We start from the raw sequence: 25,709 nt of genomic DNA, 5'->3' as shown, positions 1-25,709 counted from the left end.
TGTGTGTGTGTGTGTGTGTGTGTGCACTTTGTTGGTTTTCTAAGTTAACCCCTTTAAAATCCCAGGCTAATTGAAAACTAAGATATATTATTCAGTAGCTACAGGGACTTTAGTGCAAACTGGTTGAGCTATTCTCAGGACATAGAAGTGTGTAATAAAACTTTTGGCCTGCCAGTGGGCCCTGGTCCTGTAAGGGGTTCAGTGAAGTGCTTCAATTAAGAAAACATTTGCTAGCTATCAGTATCAGGCAATACATTTCACTATTGGCATTGATATCAGAAAAGAAAAAGTGGTATGCAGGCTTCTCTTTGTGCCAGTAAATATCACCACATGGTACAATATTGGTGTTTTAATTGGCAGTTTCATTACACTTGCTTCAAAATGTTGACATGGTTGAGACTTTTGCAATGCATTATGCAACGAAAGTGACATTTAGTTTCAAGCAACTAAAGGTGTGTGGAAGTTTCACCGTATGACGCCAGCCAAGAGTACAGTTTTTCCCAATCGCTTAGACACACTTCTTGAAACATTGATCTCTTTCTCAACACTCTAGTGTTGTACTGTTGTATTTGTCTCAGTAACATATTACTTGTGCAAATGAATCCAAAACACTCCATACAATAGCCACAAACATCACAACACACAAAGTTGCCACAGCCCACTGCTGCCCTCCATTGGAGATGTACACCTGCACGCCAGTTCTCGAAAAAACCCAACCAAAAAATCTTACCTCCTACTTTTACCCCTCCTTTCAAAGCCATTCTCCCAAAGCACATGAATGTTCATGGCCTAACTACAGTGAAGACAATGTATTGCTGTTGCTGGGACAAAACCTTGTATCTCCATTTTTGTTGTTTTTCAGTTTTTTAACATAATTTGAAAATGCCTGTTGTCCTTTACAATGTGTGCAAATTTCATGAAGAATGAACCAAAAGAAACAGCTCAATATTGCTTGGAAAAAATTCTGGTTCCATTGACTTATATTAAAACTAAAGTAGGTTTTTTCCTTCTCCTGTAAAATTACCATTTTGGAAATATGAGGTTTTGTTCCGACAGCAGCGATATGCACATTACATATACCTACACAATATAGCTACATAAACAGCTACCTATGTTGACGACATAATTCAGGAAAAATTCTATTGTTGTGTATGAGATGCTTCTGCACTAGCTGTGTTCTGTGTTTGTCAGTAGTTTGAAACAAAAGCACAGTTTAATATGTCTTTATTGGAATAGGTACAGCATTTGTTATATACCAATGTATGTGAAAAATAAGTACATCCACTTTTATTGGATTGCCATCGTATTATTTTTATATTCAATTTCAAGTCCAGGTTTATTTATGTGGAGCTTTTTACAACAGGTGTTTTCACAAGGCGCCTTTACCTTTAAAATCCAGGTCCAAGCAGCCATAAGCAAGTCAGCAGCAACAGTGGCAGAGAAAGACTCCCAGAGAAAGAGTCAGAGGAAGAAAGACTCAAAGGGGCAACTCATCCTCCTCTGGTCGACACCAGATAGCAAAATAATAACAAGCAATAACAAACGAGCCATTTCTATTCTTATAGGTCGGAGGTTTTATTGTTATGGGTATTATAGGTGTTACTAATTACAATATTGCAAACTATTAACTGTAAATCAAGCATTTTTAGACAATTATGCTCAGATTTACATACTCTCCTAGATGTGAGTTTGATCATAAAAGATTCACTGAAGATGAACCTGATGAATTGGTGAAATTTGTGTGTGATCTATATAGTGACTGAATGAAAATTCTAAGCAATCTTTTCCTGACCTCAAACCCCAGAACTCTATCACTGTTGTCTGAAGAAAACCTTGTATCTCCAAAATGAGAACTTTACAGTAGAAGGAAAAAACCTACTGTACTTTTAGTGTAAGTCAATGGAAAGTGAATTTTTTCCAAGTCATTTTGGGTCATTTCTTTGAGTCCATTTACCATGAAATTTACACACCATCTAATAGGCAACAGCTACTTTCAAATTATGTTAAAAACTGAAAAATGGAGAGCAGCAGTTATATATCATTGATGTACAGCTATAGACACAATCTCTTTTGTTTTATGTAACCAGTAAGTATTTTTCAAACCAAGTTCAGTACCAACTTTTTAAAAACTCTTGACACACCTCTCTACAGAAACAGTTCAGCACAACAGTTCATTTTTATAGCAACGAAAACACGACACAAATGTATTAAAATAACCTCATTCTATCAGAACTAACGCGGACACAATAAGAACACTTTGTCAGTCACAGCACAGTCACCGAAGAAACATCAACACCTGTTGGCATTAAAGTGGATGTACTGTTTTATATAAAACTTTGAAATAGTAAGGAATTATTTTCTCTGTAGTTTTGTTTCATACTGTGTTTGATTTTGTTTCCAAAAATTTGTCGCATCAGAAAATATTTAAAGCCAGAATGGGATATCTGAGAGAAAATAATAGAAACACATTTGGCCACATAGTCTCATCCACATCACACTGCATGTCTGCTACTACTTACTACGTACAAATAAACTCTTATTATATGCTGGGCCAATAATGGACTGAACATCCATCCATCCATCCATTATCTTCCGCTTCTCTGGGGTTCGGGTCGCGGGGGCAGCATCCTAAACAATGAGGCCCAGACCTCCCTTTCCCCAGCCACTTCCACTAGCTCCCCAGGGGGATTCCGAGGCACTCCCAGGCCAGCTGGGCGATACAGTCATGCCAGCGTGTCATGGGTCTTCCCCAGGGTCTCCTCCCGGGTGGACTTGCCTGTGACACCTCCCGAGGGAGGCGTCCAGGAGGCATCCTAACCAGATGCCCGAACCACCTTAGCTGGCTCCTCTCGACGTGAAGAAGCAGCGGCTCTACTCCGAGTCCCTCCCGGATGACCGAACTTCTCACCCTATCTCTAAGGGAGAGTCCAGACACCCTGTGGAGGAAACTCATTTCGGCCGCTTGTATTCGCGATCTCATTCTTTCGGTCATTACCCAAAGCTCATGACCATAGGTGAGGGTGGGAACGTAGATCGACCGGTAAATCGAGAGCTTTGCCTTATGGCTCAGCTCTTTCTTTACCACAACAGACCGGTAAAGAGCCCGCATCACTGCTGACCCAGCACCAATCCGCCTGTCAATCTCCCGCTCCCTTGTACCATCACTCGTAAACAAGACCCCGAGATACTTAAACTCCTTCACTTGAGGCAAGAGCCTATCCCCGACCCAGAGAGGGCTCTCCACCCTTTTCCGCCCGAGAACCATGGCCTCGGACTGAACATTATGAACAAAATAACTCCAGAAGTGACACTGTGTCATAGATGGTCAGCACCTGGATGTGACTGCAACTCAGATAGGAATCAGATGTGATTAGTCTATTTACACACATTCATTCAGCGCTTTGTCTCTATAGCCATTATCATTTCTGGGCTTTGAATCTTGCCTAATATAATATTTGTGGTTTAGTAAATTGATTTGCAGTTTAGTGTAAACGATTGTAATAATGTATGCAAGCATTTGCCAACTGAGTTACAGATGTGTATAGTTTTGTTGAGTAAGAGTGAGAAGTGAATATGAATTTAGTAACAGGCTCTTTAAATGATGTTTACTATAATTGCCTCTTTCTTTAAAACAAAGTGACTGATTTCTTTTGTACAGATGATACAGATTTGTAAGGGTTTTACAGAGTAATGTTGAAGTACAGTAATAATTAGTGAGATGACTTTTTTTCCTGTATTAATATGCAATGTAATCCCATTATAATTGGAAAGAAGTAATTAGTAATATGTAGTGGATTGTGTTTTTGAGAAGCTCCCTCAGCACTACGTACAAAATACATGCTTATTGCATGCAAGGATTTACACAATGAGCATCTGTGTTGATGTGAGATGGGAATTGAGCTAACTGATAATATTACATTTTGTTATGACTGACATTTCATAGCTAGATGAGGACTGTGGTGCAGTAGTGTTGAGGGGATCTGAGGCAATTTGAGGAGCTTTGGGAAGTACATCTACGTAACTCAGATAACTGTGATAATAAAACTCAGCATATCTCCCTTTCTCTCTACAGGCTGATGGGTATCGCTCGCTCTGCTGTTCTTTGCTTTGTGATTGACACAACAGGCAGCATGGCTGATGACATCGCTGAGGCTAAACGGGTCGCATACAGTATCATCGACAGTAAGAAAGGGACCCAAGATGAACCTTCAGAATACATCCTGGTCCCATTCAACGATCCGGGTAAGAAAAGTCCTCCTGAGACATTACACAACAGTGGTATTATATACATTATTCCACACGAATGGAACAAGAGCACAACTTAAACTTAAGCAAGACTTCCTTCTCTCTTTCTTTAAGACTGTCATTGTGTCCAGACTATGACCTGGATTCAGGCCTGTGGTTTCCAACCTTGGTCCTAGATAACCACTAGCACCCACATGTTGCACCCTGTTCTAATATGCATTCAACTAATCAGCTAATTAACACTTTCGTGATTCGAAATGAGTGTGAACAGGGGAATCACCAAAATGTGCAGGACAGGAGAACTCAGGGCTGAGAACCACTGTGTGAGAGGGTACATATTTATAACGACTGAGATAAATAATCTTTAGTGGTAAATTGATCTGTAACAGAGCATGATCAGGGTATCTGTAGGTCATTAGAAAACAGTGTTCAGCAGATTTTCCACAAGGGGGAAGGGGGAGTCATTATCAGTCATGTTTAAGTCATGTTTGTGTGCATCACCAAAATAGAGCAGAACTACACCAGCAGGATCTCACGAATGTACATGTGTTTGTAGTTACAAACTGTATATATATATATATATATATATATGAAGCACAAATAAATGTTTGCTGTTTTGTGTCTATGTAAAAAGATTTTTTAGGTCTACACAAGCTAACAGACTACTTTAGTTATATTCAGACACAGTAAAACTGCAACATACAACATAAATGTCTACCCCATGTTTAAAAGGCATCAGATGTCCATGTTTAAAAAGAGCTGGCCAAAGTTCTGTAATTGTAAACCCTGTATGGGAAGTATAACCCCATTTCCAAAAAAGTTGGGATGCTGTGCAAAATGTAAAGAACAACAAAATGCTATGATGTGCAAATTTAAAGCATAGATTTCATAGAAAATATTTGTTTCAAAAACAAAATATCAAATGGTGAGAAATTTTATTGTTTTTTGAAAAATATATGCACATTGTGAATTTGATGCCAACAACATGCTCCAAAAAAGTTGGGATGGGGGCAACAAATGGCTGGTAAAGGTGTGTAATGCTAAAATAAAACACATGGTGGTTAATTGGCAACACGTCAGTAACATGATTGGGTATAAAAATAGCTTCCCGGAGAGGCGGAGTCTTTCAGAAGTAAAGATGAGGAGGGGTTCACCACTCTGTGAAAGACATGAGCGAAAATTCAGGAATAACATTTCTCAACATAAAACAACAAAGAATTGAGTTTTTCATCATCTACAGTACACAATAACCTCAAAAGATTCAGAGAATCTGGAGAAATCTCTGTATGCAAGGGACAAGGCCAAAAAACAGTATTTGCTGGCCGTGATCTTTGGGCCCTCATGTGGCACTGCATTAAAAACAGATATTATTCTGTAGTGGCAATCAGTGCATGGGCTCAGCAACACATGAAAAACACTGTTGATGAAAACTGTTTGTCGCTGCACTCAAAAATTGGCATATATTTTTCTAAATATAATAATAAAAATATAATCAGTAAAATTTCTCAGTTTCAACATTTGATATGTTGTCTTTGTAGTATTTTCATTTAAAATATGGTTTTCATGATTTGATTAAATTTATCATTGCATTCAAATTTTATTTAGATTCTGTACATTGTCCCAACTTTTTTAGAAATGGGGTTGTAAATGTATCACCACTGGTTTGGTGCTAACATAACTTTGAAAGTTCCATAGAACCACCATCAGATATAAGCAATATAGTTGTGGTGGTACTTCTCCTAATTATAACATAAACATTTAACATGCTATTTAATGATATATAAAGCCATGAGAAGTTCACAAAAAAATTCACAATTTCTCAAATTAGTATTAAAACTTACTAATAATACTAGTATACTTATACAACATGTATAGAGCATGATTTATATGCTTTTTGGCCAGAAACACACACACACACACACACACACACACACACACACACAGTTAAGACCATTTAATTTTTTTTAGATTATTTGATTAATTGTCAAAACTGGTAGAGTACATGATTACTAATATTCTCACTCATTCTTGCTAATATTGGATCATTTTGGTACAGAATTAAATTATGTATTGATTAAATATGACTGTATGATTTATTCGCCCAGTAGTAAAATAAGTAAATAATGTGGTGAACTTTTCTACAATAACTTATAGATAATTAGATAGATAGATAGATAGATAGATAGATAGATAGATAGATAGATAGATAGATAGATAGATAGATAGATAGATACTTTATTGATCCTGAAGGAAATTTATGATCAACTGTAACATTCCAAATTGAATCACTGCATTAAAATCTTTAAACTGGCAGTTGTTTGTGTTTATTTGTAGCTTTTGGACCACTTATAAGAACAACTGACCCAGATGTGATGAAGGCAGAGATCTCTAAGCTCGGTGCGAGTGGAGGTGGGGATGTGCCAGAGATGTGTCTCTCGGGACTGCAGGTACTCAGGACAGCCACTGATAAACTCTGATAGAGGAGATGATACAAATGACGTAGCCGGTTCCTCCAAGTGGAACTGTATGTTGGGGTATCATACCTGTCAGGACGTCTTATTGCACAATCGGTGTCTCTTTAACTCCTTAACTCTCTGTCTCACGCTTTCCCTCTCTCAGCTGGCTCTGACTGGAGCTCCGGCCTCCTCTCACATCTATGTTTTTACTGATGCTCCAGCTAAAGACACACACTTAGAAAAAACCATCATCGCCCTCATCCGCAGCACCAAGTCTACAGTAAGCATCTTTAACTTCTCATCCTAAATGAAGACTAAACTGCTGGAAGTTTTAAAGAAGAGAATGAACTCTTGTTGCTTTTTGCTCACATCTTCTCCTTAAAAAGAGATAAAACAATAATGGTTATGTTGTACAAAATAAAAACCGATATAGAAACTGCATTGATTAGAAATTGGTTGTCTGAAAACATTGCTGACAGTTTATATAAGCATCACTACAGTATAACCTTTCATCAGTCCTTTTCTATAGTTGCACTTAACTGTACTTAATTCTTTTCATATGTCTTCCATTCCTTGGCATTTTTCTGATCCTCTGCTCCACTCTTTCCAATTCCCCTTCCCTGCTACACTCAGGTGTCCTACTTCCTGACACAAAAGACTAGATCAGCAAGATCAGTGAGCCCGCAAGCGCGCTCAGGTTTCCAGCTATATTATGACTTGGCTTTGTTTTCTGGTGGTCAAGCAATAAAGGTATCCAAGGCTGACCTGCCCAGTGCCACTGACATCATCGTCGATACCTCCACATCCGCTCTGGTAGGAAGATTTTTTTAATACTTGATTACAAATGCATAAATGATCCGTCTGGTTGATGGTGTTTCTCTCAAGTGAATAACTTTAAAAGAAAAAGGTCAATTATCCTTCTGGGTCACGGGGGGTGCTGGAGCCTATCCTGGCACTCATTTGGCAGAGGGCAGGAAACATCCTGGACAGGTCACCAGTCCATCACTAAAGGGGTGCATAGGGGCAAAAAAATAATAATTTATGTAGCCATAAGAAAGGACTCAGGATCTTATATTTAATTTATTAATCATTTATTTCATTTTTAGTCATGCACTTTTGTAATTGTGTTTATTAAAAGTCATTCAATGAAGCTCCTCACCAAAAACTGCAAATTTGGCAACCCTATGAAAGATCCTAGTTGTCAAAGCCACCCAGCATGACTGATATCCCTGCTGTTGAATGTAGTCTGGCAGCTGGTTTTAGGCTGTTCTGCGTAGTTTCACCATAACTTTTCTCAATCTTTGTGCTAAGTTTGGAAAAGCTTTGCCACCCCCCCACACCCCTTTAGTTTTGGATGGGCAATGGACCAATGCTCCCTCATCGTTTTAAGTTTTTAAGCAAATGTGTACAGCACTGATATTCTTTGTGATGACTGTATTTCAGGTGACGATTCTGCAGAAAGCCAGGAACCCAGGCAGTGTGGAAAGTTTCCCCTTCCTGCTGGATGCCTCAGTGTCCAATGTCACTGTCTACATCACAGGAGATTCACTTAAATTCACTCTGCATAGCCCATCAGGTGAGGGCCTCAAACTGGACCTGGAACTCCCTGCACAGGCATTTTGGAGTAACCAAATGTATATGTATATGCGTCATGTCAAGAATATGGCACAAAACTGCTGTGTAAAATATGAAAGGCAACCCATGACATGCTACTGAACACAGAGTAAGGTATTCAAAGGTATCAACCCATACGGTTGTGCAACAGACAGTGTCTTGAAAAGATGTATTTTCTTTGCCAAACATAGACAGTACAACCAACAAAATTTAAAACACTGTAAAAAAAAGTTAGTGATAATCAATTTAGTGCATGCCTGGACACTGTTCTTTTAAATAGTAAAATATCTGGAAAAAGGTGTGCTCTACTGAGAAGAAGTGTCACGATTGGCCCCTCCCAGTCTTCCATGTGCGTCTATTTACCTTCCAGTCCTACATGCTTGTGTTTACCTCCCGGTCCTGCCCCTTGTTTTCTGACTCTGATCCTGATTGTTGCCACCTGTGTTTTCTACCTGCATCCTGTTTTGTCATGTTTGTATTTAAGCCCTGTGTTTGCTGGTCTTTGTTTGATTTGTCGTATGTACTGTATGCCCGTGCTGTTTGCTTTATGCTTGATGTATGGTTTGAATTGTTTTGTTTGGTGTTTCTCATGGCCTCCGTAGTCTGTTCTTCCTGCGGTCATTTCTCATTATATCCATCCCTCCTTATATCCGCTTTGGCTTCCTGAACCTGGACTGTTTCAACCCTGATCCTGGATTTGCGCCGAATAAATCTTGCTTTTCTCAGCACATGCGTCCGCCTCCTCATCGCTCCACGGTACAGGAAGGCTATATAGAGTATTTTGATCTGCTTTCAAGTAGCATAACAATAATGCCAAACTTTTAGCATCTTTATTTATATAACCAAGAAAGGCAATAACCTTAATAAACAGCCCATCACTATCTAATGCAGACATGACAGTGCTGGGTAATGCTGGGTAACTCTAAATTAACTTGCTGCTGGTCACTGTCATTTCTACAGCTGTGCAATGTGTTGATAGATGTAGATTGTAACGTGGAGCAAGGAGGCGGACACACTTGCTGAGATAAGCGGGATTTATTAAGGGCAAATCTGGGGTCATGGTCTAAACGGTCCAGGTTCACATAGCCAACACGGATCGATCGGGGGGGGCAGACATGACAGACAAACCAGAATCCAGCAGAAACAGAACAAACAGAACATCCAACACAGCATATAACAATTCAGACAAACAAAGACCAGCACTAGACTAATGAAAACACAGGGTTTAAATACAAGAGGGCTAACGAGGGTTCACAAGACACAGGTGGAAACACAGGTGAGAATAATCAGGGGAGGAGTCACCAAAACAAGGGGCCGGACTAGGAAACCAAAACAAATGCACATGGAAGATCAAAACACAACACGAACACATGGACAGGACTGGGAGGGGCCAATCGTGACATAGAGGATCATATTTATACTTATTTCCAGACTGATCTTCACACTTATTCAATGAATCATACATATTAGGACCATTATTAATCATACATATTAGCAGCAACTCTGTGAGGAACCTCAAAAGGAATAGGTAGATATGTATGTGCCTGACTTTATTTTTATAATAAATAAATGCAATAAAACCAGTACAGTAGTAAATAGAAATAAGTGACACGTTTAACGGTTAACTATAATGTCTTGTATGACAAGGTGCCGCCATACTTTTGTTAATGCTATTGATTACTAAGACATCTAAACATTGACCAGAAACAGCCCTAAGCTGACATTAACTGCTTGTGTTTTTCAGGTGTATCTCAGTCTGACAGTGCTGGTAAAGGGTCTCTGGCTGTGATTCAGACTGTGGGGAACCTGTGGAGGGTTCAGCTCAACTCTCCCATAGAGACAGGCCTGTGGAACATCAGCATAGTGCCCACACAGGCCTACACCATCAAAGTTACCGGTGAGCGACATCCCAGAGCTATTACAGGATGTCTCTAAACAGGAATTAGTCAAATAGAATGAAGTTTATCTCACTTAAACGTGCTAGCTAACTGTAACTAGGCCAGTACTTGAAATGTTTTACATTAGCCAAACACAGGCATAAAGTATTTGTGCATGTTTGACCATTTAATGTGTGCAAAACATTAAATAAATATATATATATATATATATATATATATATATATATATATATATATATATATATGTGTGTGTGTGTGTGTGTGTGTGTGTGTGTGTTTCAGGTCAAAGTGCCATTACGTTCATTTATAACTTCGTGGAGGATTTTGAGGGGCCTCATCCAGGATATGCTGCTATTTACAGTCGGCCACAAACAGGTTGGAATAGTTAGCACATCAACTGCCGCTTAAGGACCAAATAAATCACCTCTGAAGAGAAATCCTACAACACTGTGCACAGAACTGCCCTGTGCTGACAAACTACCGCATGTCTCTGTTTTGTTTCTTGGCCCCTTTTCCTAATTTTTTCTTTTTCCTTTGGTTTTCTGTCAGTGATATGTACAGCCATACGCAAAAGTTTGAACCTCTGTCAAATGACATGCTTTGTTGGTTTTCTAAGTGAAAATAAGTTCATATATCCTCTACAGAGAACAAACTTGTATGAATTGTAGTGCAGTTTCTATTTATTTGCTGAGTTTAACATAAAAATAAAGCATAACATATAAAATTTACATATTATTCAGTTTAACTTGTTTTTACAACTATGTACATTCAGTAAATCAACATTCAAAAGAGCAGAAGTGTGTTCTCTGTCGATGATGTATTAACTTATTTTTACAAAACATGTCATTTGACCAAAGGAGGTCAAACTCTGCACACACATGTATTTGTAATTGTACTGGTAGGCAAAACACAGCCCTTGTAATCCCTTCATCTGTATGCTGTGTCCAGTCCTTCGATTGAAGACTTATTCAGTAACTTCTATGACATTTTGTAACTACTATGACTCTAATACTTGAGCTGTGCAGTTTTAAGAGCGAGGAGTTCTGCAGAGTAATGAAATAATGAATCATGAAAAGGAATACTGAAAAAACAGTGACAGACCTATGACTTCTGTATTTCTCTGTCTCACCACAACCTTCTCTCCTTTGGTACCTCAGGCCTGCCCACTAAGTTGTTGCTAACAGTAACTGGGCAGAAGGGTGCAGAGACTCTGAAGGTGCAGGAGGTCGCTCTAGTGGAGGTTTCAGGATCCCGTCTGGCAGACGGAGTCATACAGGAGATGGGTGGTGGGAACTTCTTGGTCACTGTGAATGAGGTTCCAGAAGGAGAATTTGTGGTTATGATGAAAGGTGAAGACGTGGCCACCTCGAGTCGCTTCCAAAGGCAGAGCACAACGCTGATGTCTCTGTCTAACGTCATCATCACGGTAGGCTTTAAGAACCTAGACTCATGGTCATTCAAAGGTTATTTAGAAAAGAAAATAGTTCTATATAGAACTATGAACACTCATAGAATCATTGGGTTCTTCAGATTGATGGAAAATGTGCATGAATATGCTATAAACAGCTCTGTATAGAACCTTTTTGCAATCTAGAAAGAACCATTTCAAAAGGGTTCCATATGGAACCACCTACAGCACATTTTCCATCAATCTGAAGAACCCTTTAATCATGTTTTTATGGTTTTATATAGAACTATTTTATTTATTAAAGAACCCTTGAAGCTCCATCTTTTTAAGAGTATTCATTTAAAATCATACAACTAATTTGAGATCTCAAAAAAATAAAATGTTTTCTCAAGATAACAATATAGTGGGTCCACAGTAGTCTAAACGTCTAACTGTAGGTCTATGGCATGTTAAGTTTTATGCATCAGTAAAGAATCAGAGGGCCAATTCTTTTGTTTTTGCCACACTGAAGATTTTTGGGTTCAAGATCAAAAGATGAATATGAGACGATAGATCGGAATTTCGTATTTATTTCCTGATATTTACCTGATATTAGATGTTTGAAACAAATTAGAGCATGGCACCTTTGGTGGCAGTCCACACAATTTATAGGTAAGCAAAAATAAAGGAACAGTTTCAAAGTAAACTAAAGTAAATAACACTCAGTATTTGGTTCCATATCCCTTGCTTACAATATCTGCACAAACAAGTGACCCACTAACATCAATAAACTGTTGCATTCTTCTTCTGTGACGATTCTCCAGATGTTTACCCTAGCAGCTTTCAGATGTTGACTGTTTTCTCCTGTCACTCTCCTCTACAGCATGCATGCTTAGTTGGGTTAAGGCCTAGTGATTGGCTTGGTCAGTCTGAAATCTTCCACTTGGTGAAGTCCTTTATTGGGATGGTGGTTTGTTTAAGGTCATTGTCTTGCTGCGTGATAAAGTTCCTCACAATCAGATTGGATGCATTTCTCTGTAACTGGCACACAGAATGTTTATGTAGACTGAATTCATTCTGCTCCTACTATTAGAGTTACATCATCATTAAAGATTAGTGAACCTGCTCCAGAAGTGGCCATGCAAGTCCGAGCCATGACATTACCTACACTGTGCTTGACCGATGAGCTCATAGGAATCATGTGAAGATCCTTTCTCCACACTATGGCCTTTCCATCACTTTTGTTTGAGGTTAATCTTGGTCTCATCAGTCCAGAAAACTCCAGAACAGTGGATTGTGATGCCTTTACCCCTGCCTTGTGGAGTTTGTGGGTGATGTCACTGACTCTTGTGGGACTTATTGGGGTTTTTTCATAGCTCTCACAATGTTTCTGTCATCAGCTGCTGCTGTTTTCCTTGGTTCACCTATCTGGTTGTTAGTACACTGGTGGTTTCTTTCCTTTTCAGGTCATTATAAATGGTTGTATTGTCTATGGCCAATGCTTCTGCCATGGCTCGAACCTTTTTCCCTCTTTTCTCAGCTTGCTTTTCTCCCATAGGCAGCTCTCTTCATGCTGATTTATCCCTTTTAACAACATTAACAAATGCAGTTTTCACAGGCAAAACGCAGGGGTGAAACCAAAAGCAGACATTCAGAAATATTAATTGTTTAAACAACCAATCAAAAAGGCCACACCTGCTCAACAAGAAACACCTGAGAGTAACCTTCCAATATTTTTAATCACTTGAAAAAAAGGGTGGATTCAAAAAAAGGTGCAATGTCAGGAAATAAAAGCTGAAATTCTGATAAATGAATATTCATCCTTTGATCTCAAACCTAACTGTCTTTAGTGTGTAGCAAAATCAACAGAATTGGCCTTGTGTTATTATCTTGAGAAAACAAATTGCCATTGTTTTGAGATCTTTTTTATAATGAAATCCAGATGTGATGTGTGAATCAATGGTCTATTAAGGCTTCAATCGATTTAACACTAGGATTCTTCTAAGTGTCGTTTCTCTGATTCTTCTCTCCCTGCAGGCTACAGTAAACAGCACCCTGCTGCCTGGAGAAGACTTTCTACTACCTTTTACTGTAGTGACCAATGGAACCGGAGGCACCTACACTATCACTATTGGAAATGACAGAAACATTCCTCTTACCTACAACACAAAGTAAATAAGACTATAAGAACTTCTACTCTTCTGGGAAAGATTTGGGCAGACGTCTGTGGGAATGTGTCCATTCAGTTGAAAGAGCATTTATGAGGTCAGGATGAGAGGTTGGACGAAAAGGCTCAGAATAGACGTTCCACCTAAACCCAAAGGTGTCAGTAGGGTGGAGGTCAGGGCTCTGTGCAGGCCACTGGAGTTCCTCCACTCCAGACTCGTTAGTCTTTATGGACTTTATGGACTTTGCTTTGTGCACAGGGACATGGGCGTGCTGGAACAGTAAAGGGTATTCCCAAAATTGCTGAATATAATTGACTAAAATGTCTTTGCATGGTGTTGCATTAACCCTTCACTTACAGTTGACCAGGGCGGATCTAGCAGGAAGAAAAAACTTTTGGCAGAGGTGGCACCCTATGATGGTGCCACGTTTAAAGGCACTGAGTTCCTCGATATGACACACTCTATTACCAGTCTTTGTCTACAGAGATTGCTATGTAAATGGTTTTATAGACCTGTTAGCAATGGGTGTGGTTGAAACACCAAAACTCAATAAATAGGAGGGGTCCACATACTTTTGGCCATATAGTGTATCACAATGTCACATTACGTTATTACACCCCTAAAGGCCTACTCTACAAATGAACTATTTTTAAATGTTTTCATGTGCTTGACAGTAAAAATACACCAAGATACTAAACTAATACTATAAAGAAAACAGCAGGTTTATGGTCAAATCACTGTAAAAGAACGGACTACAACACTCCTCTGTGATTTCAGGCTGAATCTAGTGAGTGGGGTCAGTACTGAAAGCACAGTGATTCTGAAGCCACCTGCAAACACCGCGTCAGGAACTGATGTCACTTTGACCATCGCAGCTGAAGGGCCAGGAGGTGCAGATTCCAACTACGCGGTGCTCCGTCTCTCTGTCCTCGCCAAGGTAATTACATTTACTACCCTAATGACTCACAGTGCCTGAACAATAGGAGAAACTATAACAGAGAAAACAAATAATGAAAAGCTATACAACTTTGATTCATCTACAAATGTATCCAAAGCACTTTCTCAACTCCTGTGCATGGGAACTAGATTAGTGACATTATAAGTGACTTGGGGTGTAAAAATGCTTGGACCAAAAGTTTGAACACGCCTCGGTCAAATGACGCTGTACTGATCTTCTAAGTGAAAAACACACCTTTTACAGAAAACTTACCTTTTTTTTTTCTAAAATTTCTGCTGATTGATTCAGCATACTGGGTAAAAATAAATCTAAATAATCTTATTTTCTTTACCCCTAACAGGTGACTGATCTCACTCCTCCAGTGTGTGAGATTGTGGGTGCAAGTGGTGTCTGCCCTTCTGATTGCACTCAGTCAACCTGGGACCTGTCTGTCAACATCACCGACGGCAACGGCTCTGGTATTGAAGACATCTCCGTCCAGCAGGGCAGAGGAAACTTCTCACAGGAAGCGGTGGTGGATGGGGGCGTTACTGTGGTGATGGGGCTCTACAGCGCCTCCTGCTGCGCACCTGATGTAACCCTGTCTGTTGTGGATAAGGAAGGAAATGTGGGTAAATGCTCTTACTCTGTTCAGAAGAGCGGAGGAGTCTCCCTCAGCCTTTCTCTGCCACTGTGGGCCTGTCTGCTGCTTTCAGCCCTGAACACAATGCAGAACGTCCTACCACTGCCCTGAGAAAGCATCTCCTGATGAAAGTGAAGCAAATTTTAAATAGCATAAGCAAAATTCTAATACAAGACCTTACTGATTATCTCACGTTTCCCTTGCAATAATATGAACTGTATAACAGGATGTCAGAATCTTGAAGGTCAGCATGGATTATTAACACACAAGGGTGGTCTTTGTACTAGGCAAGGCTAGGCAGCAGTTGTCTAGGACCCCCTTGAACCCCAAGGCCCCATGACAATACAAATAAATATACATTTGGGATCCTCACCATGAAAGAATGAAAGGGAGCAAAGTATGCTGAGAAACAGATGGACTACAATTTGTAACTGTAGAACTACAAAGTACATCTATTTGATAAGAAGAGCTGATAAAATGGATAAAGAGTGCAGATAAAAGCAGGTGTACTTAATGAAGTGGCCATTCAGTGTAGTATTTTGCAGAAATGTGAAAAGATACTCTTGATACTTTTATTGTATTTATGATTATTTGTAATAATTGTAATATTATATAGGGGTTTTAGTGGCAAAAACACACTTACTGCTAAAATAAAAGTTTAAAATGTTTAAGGCTGCCTAAGGTTTTTGCACAGTACTGTATGTCAGTATGTAACATGCTGGTAAATCACAGAGCACAAGGCCTATAACTGAGAAGAAGAGCGACGCATATATAACAGACTTACTTCATTTCATGAAAGTGCATGGAACTGTATGAGACATCATCTGGAATGTTGTTGCTTTGTAAAATGAAGTACGTACACACACACACACACACACACACACACACACACACATACATCTTCCAAGTCGCTTCTCCCTCTGGGTTGCGGGGGGATGATGCAGCCTATCCCAGCTGTCATCGGGCGGAAGGCAGGATACACCCTGGACAGGTCGCCAGTCCATCACAGGGCATAAAATGTTTGTTTTTTTTCCTGAAAATGTATTTTTTCCTGAAAATTGTTGGGAGTGGGCTTTATACATACAAGAAATATTACTGCTCTGTTTATGACTAATATCATCTTTATTAGATCAATAAAAATTTATTTTCCATAATATGTCAGCTGTTATTTTTTTACAAAACTCGCTAAATCCATAATTGTTATAAATAGATATGCAATGTGAAATGGTCCAAAAGGAATTCATTTCGTTTAGATTTGCATTACATTATTTTGAGAAATAAATTTCATATAAGAGTTTCAATAGAATGCATAGAATGTTTAAAAAAAAATACAGATGCTGTAAATAGTTATTCCACAACTTTCTTTAAGCAAATAAATGTCAGGCTCTTAATTTCATGTCAAGGAATCCAAAAATAGAAAGGCCTACTGCATGTAGAAGATCAAAAGGCTTTTTTGAAGCAGGGTGGCTTCTAATAACTGAATTAAAAACTCAAACCAGTGTCTGTTTAAGGACATCCAATGCCTTAATACTTCTCATCCAAACCAGTTCAGCAGAACAACTGGGAAATCTGTTCTCTCACATATGAATTAACTGGGACTGGTGTTAGCCTTTTCACGAAGATGCTTAACAGTTCCTTTTTGGAGACAACCACATGTAACACCATAGGAGGAAAGGCGCTGACGCTTTATCACGTCTTATAACGCCATGTGCTTTTGGGCATTGTAGTTCTGTTTTTTAAAAATAAAGCATTTCACACTAATTAACCAAGCAGTATGCACTGTAAGCACTGTAAGCTAATAGTTTAATAATGTATTCGAGATGAAATTAGAATTCTTTTATAGTCAAGATGTCCATTGAAAAAAAAAAACTCTGCTGTTTAAAATGTGATTGACTTTGCCTTCATAGTGTACATCATGGTGGAAATGCATGATGATTCAGGCAACGAATGGGCCAGAAAACCTCTCAAATGGTGCACAGGTGTTATTGAAAAATCTACTTCATTTACAATGTATTTCCACATTTACTAAGAATTTGCATTTGTTTATAAACTTCAGAAGATCACAAAACACTATAAACTCATCTAGAGCTCAAAAAAAACACATTCAAGAATTTACCGTTTAAAAAAGAATAAAAATTCACATTTTCTTTTGCATTATTTGCATAGTAACTTCAAAGTATATCGTTGCTGTTGAAACAAATCCTGAATGATAACTTTATAGGAGAAGAAAAACATTCTTAACTTTTATTGGAAATAGAATGTAGAATTTATTTCTGGGCATTTCTTTTGGTCTGTTCATCTTGAAATTTTGGCAATTTGGTGAGCTGGCAATTTTATCCTGCTCAAAAATAAATAAAAAATAACAAAATTGATTTCGTTCTGACAAAAAAGGTTTTGTTCTGACAGCAGCGATAATCTGTATTAATAACTCACAATCCATTTTCACAGTTAATTCTTCAGATGACCTGAAGACCTTAAATCTTTGTTGTTTTTATAGGTTTAACTTGAGAATTCAGTTAAAAAGAAATAATAAATAGCCACTTTCTCATAAAAAAAACAAACAATATAAGACTTTTCTGGAATTAAACTGGTTATCTTGTCACCTATTACCTTTTTTTAAAATGCCTGTCATACAGTTATACTTCAGATCACCACAATAAAATGTAAACATGTAGATTGAAAAGTTTGAAGTCTCCATTTGGCAACAGCACATGAACCATTGTAAAAAAAAATCACAAGTTAAATATACGAGTCAAAAACAGTGCATTAATTGGCATAGCTAGAAAGGAATAGACAAAATTAATCAGCCACAATGAGTTACCATTTGTACTCACAAGGAATTTGGTGTAATATTTATGTCATGGCTCATACTGAAGTGTCTATTTTGGTTTTGAGGTTGCATGTTGTGTGTTGAGATGTTTCTTGAGGTGTGCTGACTGAGTAAAACGCTTACCACACTCTTTGCATTCAAATGGCTTCTCCCCTGTGTGGATGCGCTTGTGTCTCTTAAAATTACCCAAATCTACGAAGCCTTTGTCGCAGTGTGGACACACGTAACGTTTCTCACCTCTATGTCCTTGTACATGCATGTTCAGTGCAACTCTATGCTTGAATGTCTTCCCACACTGTCCACAGAAGAACGGCTTCTCCCCAGTATGCATGCGCATATGAGTGGCCCGATCCGTCTTGGCCAAGAACTTCTTGCCACATATTTTACAAGGGAAAGGCCTATCTCCAGAGTGGATGAGTTTGTGCTTCGTTAGTGTGAATTGGTAAACGAAACTTCGACCACACTCCTCGCATTTGTAACCTTTCTCCTCTGCGTGGACTTTTACGTGACGGTTGAGGCCTCGGACACTGGGAAAGGCCTTTCCGCATTGGGAGCAGTTATATGGCCTCTCACCTCTGTGGAGCCTCATGTGGTTCTCCAAAGAAGACGCATTGCTGAGAATCCTACCGCACTCAGAGCACTCAGTATTCTTCTCCAGTACTCTGCGTGAAGCTTTCAGCACTGTGCGACCCACATCTGGTGCAGGAGCACTCAAACCTGAATGTGGTAAGGCGCAAGACGAATCAGCTGATTCCCAAACTTGACCGATTGTGCCACTTATGGTCTGATTCTGCTTGCTGACTTCATTGCTTATCTGTGGACCTTTCATCATGTTCAGTTTGAAGGGCTGTTGTTCTTTTGTAGAATCTAACACTCTGAAATTTGACTCAGGCTTGGAAAGAACCTTAAAATGTTCACTCATTCCAGGCATTAGTGCAGGACTGCTACCTGCATCATTTGCTGTGGAGTCTTCATCATGCATGTCCATGGTGATGGATTCATTGCCTTCACAACTGATGGTCGGACTTGAGCAAGAGGGAAACCTTTGTATAGCTTCCTCAAAGCTACTACCTGTAGAAATGGGTATTTCTATAGGCACAGTAGGTCCTCTTTTAGACACATTACCTTGATTGCAGGCTGCTGCTTGCTGTTCTTTCGGGGTAAGAAGTGGTGCAAGCTGTAAAGGTTGCCCAGATGATTGTGAATGGATCATGGAAGGTTGCTCTAATGCAGCCTCCAGCTGGGTTAGCACAATGGGTGAGTGGAAAGGCATGGGGGGCAAAGGCTGAAGTAAATCTGATGCATTATCAGGTGGAGGAAAAAACTGATCTGTAGATGAACAAAGAGGGCCAGACAGATAGTGAGGTGTTGTAACTGGCATTTGTTCTAGTGAGGATGGAGCATTAGTCTGTGGAATTGAAACAGGAGAAACAGAAGACTTCATTGTTTGAACTGGAATGTAGGATTGGGTAAATGGAATGTGAGTCGAAGGATAAGACGACTGGGATGATGGGGCCAGGTTGTGAAGAGGCACAGAAGGAAAATGGCCTTGTAGATTTAGGTTTTGTGACTGTGGTGGAAGAATGTCTTTTGATTGAGTTGGTGGTACAGGAGCATGGGCTGGTGGAACTGGAACGTGGATAGGTGGAACGGCACCTTTGAGTGGTGAAATTGGGACTTGGACAGGTGGAACTGGGCCTTGGACAGACAGAACTGGGCCTTGGCCATGTGGAAGTGGGGTGTGGACAACTAGAACTGGGTTTTGGCCAGTTGGAAGTGGGCCTTGGACACTTAGAACTGGGCCTTGGCCAGGTAGTGGACCTTGGCCAGGTGGAAGTGGACCTTGGCCAGGTGGAAGTGGGCCTTGGCCAGGTGGAAGTGGGCCTTGGACTGGTAGAAATGGGCCTTGGTTAGGTGGAAGTGTGCCTTGGATAGATGGAACTGGGCTTTGGCCAAGTGGAAGAGGGCTTTGGATGGGCTGAATTGGAACTTGGGCAGGTGGAAGTGGGCCTTGGATGGTTTGAACTGGGCCTTGGCCAATTGAAAGTGGATCTTGGACAGGTGGATTTGGGACAGGGTTTGATTGAGATGTAATCTGAGACAGTGGAACAGGAGCTGTGCACTGATCTGAAGGAAATGGAAACTGGGCTCTAGGACCTAAAAAATGACCTAGTGCAGTCTTGCTCTTCACTCGAGGAATAAATGATTCTACTGGAGGGATTGAAGGCTGCTTTGCCTGAGCGGATGACCGAGCTACTGGTCTCACAGTTTGGTCTACTAAGGCTGGTAGAACTCTTTTCTTTGCCGTTACAACTGGTGTTTTTAATGACTGGACAGAAGAGCAAGAGTCTAGATTCTGGTGTTGATGATGAGGGTGCCCTGCTACTGCACCAGGATGCTGGATATTTTGAACAATTTGCAGAGGTTGGGAGGTTTTGAGCTGGACATGTGGCTCAGAGAACTGATTTGTTTGAGATGAAACTGGTGGGGCTGTTAGATTGGCTCTAGGTGTTGACATTTGACCTTGTTTGCGAGACAGTGAGATTGCTGGTGCAGGTAAGCTAACCGCAGGAAGAGATAGCTGAGTTGAACTACCTGGTAGCTCTGGTAAATTTGATATTGTAGCTGATGCAGAGGTATTTTGCCTTTCTGTATCACTCAGAGAAGCCAAACCCTTGAAAGTAGATGTACTTGTAGTCTGGGTAACCTTGTCATTAGAGTAGTCCACTCTATTGCTACAGGAGACTGTATTAGTGGTTGGGGCTGGATTAGTGGTTGAGGATGTACTAGCAGTTGATAATTCTCTGGGATTTCCATAGCATCTGGTCACTGTTTGGAATGTTGAGGGGATGGTAACTGTGCACATGCAGAGAGATGATGGGAAAGCAGGGTTAGATGGAAATACAGCATGAAGCACAATGTAATGCTGACATAAGGATAATGGCATTGAGAAAGCGTTTGCCAAACACAATGTTCTGTCCAGTTACAGTAACTCCCTTACCTTTTTCCACTGTGTTCTTAAAGGGCTCCTTGCGCACCAGTATTGGCTCAGCACCCTCTTGCTTCAGTAAAAAGTATCCAGGTGCATAGTCATCACAGTCAGTCTCCTGAGGCTACAGAAGAAAAATTGCAATGAATAAATAAACAAATATGTAAGTAAATCAATACATGCACAGTGGCCGCAAAAAATATTTGGACTCTAACCACTTAAGCATTGGTAAATGTTATTAAAGTTCTTTAGTTTACTTCATAAAATAAATTTGATTTATTTAATTTAAAAAAACGCTTTAAGCATAACATCAAACCGATGATAGATTCGTTGTGTGGAATAAGTCTGGAGTAGAATTTCATCCAGACAGCACTAAGAGGTGGAAGTGACACAACGTAAAAAAATTATGCAGCTTTTTAACCTTCCAAAGTTACCAGATTCATTGGAAATTTTGATTTTGTTAATTTAACAAATGAATATTTTGTATTTTATCATCTATTACACTATTGTTTGGAGCTCAATAAACATTTCAAGTTAACTTACTTTTTAAAGTTTTTCTTGTTTTCCTGTTTTTCTAACAATGGCTGTAAGTAAACACTGATGGGATCATGAACTCGGAAGTGTACAAAGGCATCCTGGATGCAAACTTGAAAAGGTCTGCAAATAACGCTACTAGGATAACAAACTCAAACAACTTTGAATGGTCTCTTTAAAATACATCAATAAACAGACGCTTTGTCTCTTGACACAATGAACTTAATACATTTTTAAGAATGGCAAAAATGTCCCACTACATTCTGGGGCCAAAGTACACAATTATGGAATTGTGGACCCCTAGACTTTATAATGACACTGTTAAACAGTTGAAATTACAACCTAGTTACTGAACCAATTAATTTAAATATGCACAATTAACAAACATAAAAACATCTCACTAAAACAAGTTCTCACTTCTTTTTTAATGAGCAGCAAAGCAAGCTGTCTGTTTCCATCCTCTGCAGCACTGGAACACAAATCTGCAAGACCATCACTTGCGATATCTGGTAGTTGAAGGCCAATCGGGGCTGGGCTGCAGCATCTTTCCACCAGGAGGGGCTTTTCTGGGAAATGATTAATACGTTTGATATAGTCAAGAGAACATTGGAGGTCCTACACAAAATGGTAGTTGCACAAAGCCTTGAGAAGTAACCTACTAGTAATATAAACAAAATATATTTATATGGTAACAGAAATAAATGTAAGTGTAGTGTTATTATGGTATTTATGGTAAATGTGAAGTCTAGAAGTATTTTACATGTTTTTGTTGTTCTCATCGTGATGGTGTTTTGTGTTCAGGTTTACCAGATCAGCCTGGAGTCTAACAGAATGGCAAACATGCATTAAGCTACAGTGTCAGCCACAAATATTGGCACCACTAGTAATCAGAGCAAAATGAGCTGTAAAAATATTCTTATTTCTTTCTTATTTTTCTTTTATTCAAACTAAGAAAAGAAAAGTTCTGCTGTCAAAGACCAACAAACTCAAGCTCCTACAGTTTGCCAGATCTTACTGGTCAAGTGAGACCAGAATGGAGGTTTCTGGCAACAAACACCAGAGATGGGTTTGGCAAGGACGTTTGCAGAAAGGTACCTCATTCCCACTGTGAAGTATGATGGTGGATCTGTGATGTTGTGGGACTGTTTTTTTTTTCCAAAGGCCCTGGACAATTTCTTTGGATACATGGAATCACAGACTCCATCAAGTACTATTAGAAACCATAGCTAGGAAGCTTAAACTGGGCCACAGTTTGGCTTTTCCAGCAGGACAACAATCCAAAGCACACCTCAAAATAAACACAAAAATGGTCCACTGACCACAGAATGAAGGTTTTGTCACGGCCACTCGAGTCCCCTCAACTAAACCCCATAGAAAACCTGTGAGATGAGCTGAAGAGGAGAGTCCTCAGTGTGGACCTTGGCATCTGAAGGATCTGGAGAGACTCTGTGTGGAGGAATGATCTCAGGTCCTTCGCAATGTGTTCTCCAGTCTCATTAAGCGTTACAGAAGACAATTCAGAGCTGTTATCTTTGCAAAGTGACACAAAGCCTTACATGAAGGTGTGCCAACACCTGTGGCTCCCACAGACTTGAGAGAAATATTTCCTGATAAGATTGAAGTTTTTTTCAATCACTGTACTTCATAGGTGAGTTTTTTTGTTGTTGTTGTTGTTCATATTTTGAATAAAAGAGCAAATGGATAAGCAGGAAAGGATGTTTACAGCCTGTTTGGCTCATGTTTACCAGGGGTGCGAATATTTGCGAAGGGTACTGTATCAGAGTCCTCAGAAATGGTGATTCTCGTCTTATGTAACCCATGTTTTCGTCACTGAACAAAACAGTCCTTTTAATATAACAGATTTACAACTTGATATAAGAGACGCCACATTGCACGAGGAAGAACACTTGATTGAAGTTCACCTAACTACCTAAGCAGACTTGAGACTGAAGCAGAAGAAGTGGAGCACTGCCAGCTCAGCGGAAACCCTTTACAGTGTTGGAGCTGTCTGAGCTCACCTTCTCAGCTGAAGCAGCGAGGATCACTGAGCTTTAGAAACTCACACACACACACACACACACACACACACACACATTTTCTAAGCTGCTTCTCCCTCAGGGTCCTAGGGGGGGGGATGCTGGAGCCTATCCCAGCGGTCATCGGGCAGAAGGCAGGATACACCCTGGACAGGTCACCAATCCATCGCAGGGCAACATTAGAAAGGGGTTAAGCTGGAATCTCTTCATGTTTTCTATCCAGTGAGTTTGCCTGATCTTGTCAGAGTGAACTAAGAGACGTCTACAGTGTAGTGACCACTCTGTGGGCCAGAGCATCAGTCTAGACGCCCACCCTTTATAATGAAGCGGCCCCTTTGTATGTGTGGAGAGTCGTTAATAGTTTTCCAGGAAGTGTTTTATGCGTGCTGTTCGGAAATGTGTCCAGCAATGCACACTTACCACACTGTACGCCAACATCCCGCCTGGGTGGTCCTGCGGTCTGACCGGTCCTCTGCGCTCCTTCTGCGGCGAGCCTTGCCTTGAATTGGTGAGCAAAAGCGCCGGTCTTCAAGTCCACATTCTCCTGCTTCAAGCGGACGAGCTCGGCTCTCAGCTGCCGCAGGGTGCGCTCGAACAGCTTGGTGGCCTCGCCGACGGCCGCCTTCAGCACGCTCTCCATCACTGAGGCGAACTGGGTCTGAAACCCGCCGTCATCCTCCATGATCCCACTCAGCGCGGTTCGGACTGACTTTACTGAGCTTAAGGAGCGCAGACCTGTTTCTCTTTCACATACGGGGCGAAGTTTACAGTGACGTATCACGTCCCTTCGATCTGCACGTCATGCGCGCGCGCCGATCTGAGGAAGCGATGGTGTGAAGATCCGCGGAGCCGCGCGCGTCTGACTCAAAAACTCAGAGCCGAGTCAAAAATAACCTTCACTTCCGCTCAGCGCTTATTACCTCGCTAGACTGCATGGGGCGCAGGGCTGAGGACCACGGTCCACTGAGGACTCGCTGCCAGGCCTCTGAGACAGGACCTACTGCGGGGTTGTCCAGCTCCACTCAGCTGCACCTGTCACAGCTGAGGATCGAACCCTTCCTGAGCTCAGTCGGGTGCGCTCGAGGAGGAAAAACCCAAAACCATGCCGTATAAGTGGACCAGGCTCTTAAAATAAGGTGGTTCTTCGGTAAAGGCAATAGAGCTATTTCTGCTTTGGGGTCAGTTTGAGCCTACTTAGTGTTTAAGTTAAGTTAAGTGATACTTTTTAAATCCCACCTCCGCATTTAACCCATCCACGAAGTGAAACACCACATACACACTAGTGAACACACACACTAGGGGGCAGTGAGCACACTTGCCGGTGGGCAGCCCTATCCACAGCGCCAGGGGAGCAATTGTCAGTTAGGTGTCTTGCTCAAGGACACCTCAGTCATGGACTGTCGGCACTGGGGATCGAACCGACAACCTTCCGGTCACAGGGCCGGCCAGCTCTCTCACCTCCAGCCCACGACCGCCCCCAACCATTAACCATTAACAACCATTAACATCTCTAAATAAATGATTTTTGCTTCTCATAACGTAATGGGCATAACTGGCTGAACATAACATCAAAACGATGATGTTTTCAGTGTCCTGTGCACATTTTGCACACACCAGTGTTCTCTGGGGTCAGTTTGACCCCAGACTGTTTTACACACACTTGTTCTAGATGATATTTAGGACGGTATTAAGGGCTTTGGGGCCCTAACCTCGCCCCCTGCAGTGGCGCCAGAAGTGGACACTGGAGGTGTGGAAAACGTAATTCCCACCAAAAGTTTGACCTCTGAAGATGACAGGAGGGCCAAATGGTTCTTTCAATAGTCAAATGTTCTTCAGATTGTAGGAGAATGTGTTGTATGTGGTTCTATATAGCACCAAAAAAAAGAGTTCCTCTATTGTTACTAGCTTGACATCATAACAACAGAACCCTTTTTGGGGCTACACAGAACCATTTTCAAAAATATTCCATATA

General features: G+C 40.5%; 2 protein-coding genes across 3 annotated transcripts in view; one reads left to right on the top strand and one right to left on the bottom strand.

Annotated features, from left to right (window-relative positions):
* Positions 1-15,814, top strand: part of LOC108434779 (von Willebrand factor A domain-containing protein 7-like) — a 24,112-nt gene extending 8,298 nt beyond the window's left edge. The window contains exons 7-17 of the mRNA XM_017710153.2: positions 4,073-4,242; positions 6,580-6,692; positions 6,865-6,981; positions 7,335-7,514; positions 8,145-8,277; positions 10,060-10,212; positions 10,496-10,588; positions 11,371-11,639; positions 13,638-13,771; positions 14,546-14,705; positions 15,067-15,814. Of these exons, the coding sequence (XP_017565642.2) occupies positions 4,073-4,242; positions 6,580-6,692; positions 6,865-6,981; positions 7,335-7,514; positions 8,145-8,277; positions 10,060-10,212; positions 10,496-10,588; positions 11,371-11,639; positions 13,638-13,771; positions 14,546-14,705; positions 15,067-15,459 (1,915 nt within the window). The 3' untranslated portion in view covers positions 15,460-15,814. The remainder of the gene's footprint in view (positions 1-4,072; positions 4,243-6,579; positions 6,693-6,864; positions 6,982-7,334; positions 7,515-8,144; positions 8,278-10,059; positions 10,213-10,495; positions 10,589-11,370; positions 11,640-13,637; positions 13,772-14,545; positions 14,706-15,066) is intronic.
* A 233-nt stretch (positions 15,815-16,047) lies between these two features.
* LOC108434778 lies at positions 16,048-24,958 on the bottom strand. 2 transcript variants are annotated; one of them, XM_017710152.2, is made up of 4 exons: positions 24,158-24,948; positions 22,119-22,267; positions 21,180-21,291; positions 16,048-21,034 (listed from the first exon to the last, which is right to left on the bottom strand). In XM_017710152.2, the coding sequence occupies exons 1-4, from the start codon at positions 24,417-24,419 to the stop codon at positions 18,228-18,230; spliced, it is 3,330 nt and encodes a 1,109-aa protein (XP_017565641.2). In that variant the 5' UTR covers positions 24,420-24,948; the 3' UTR covers positions 16,048-18,227. The 2 variants fall into 2 exon arrangements, with proteins under 2 accessions (XP_017565641.2, XP_037394592.1); XM_037538695.1 differs by having other exon boundaries at positions 19,453-19,586; positions 24,158-24,958.
* Between the last annotated feature and the right edge of the window lie 751 nt (positions 24,959-25,709).

Source organism: Pygocentrus nattereri, chromosome 5, assembly GCF_015220715.1.
Source record: "Pygocentrus nattereri isolate fPygNat1 chromosome 5, fPygNat1.pri, whole genome shotgun sequence".
Lineage (NCBI taxonomy): Eukaryota > Metazoa > Chordata > Actinopteri > Characiformes > Serrasalmidae > Pygocentrus > Pygocentrus nattereri.
This window is presented reverse-complemented; position numbering and strand designations above follow the sequence as displayed.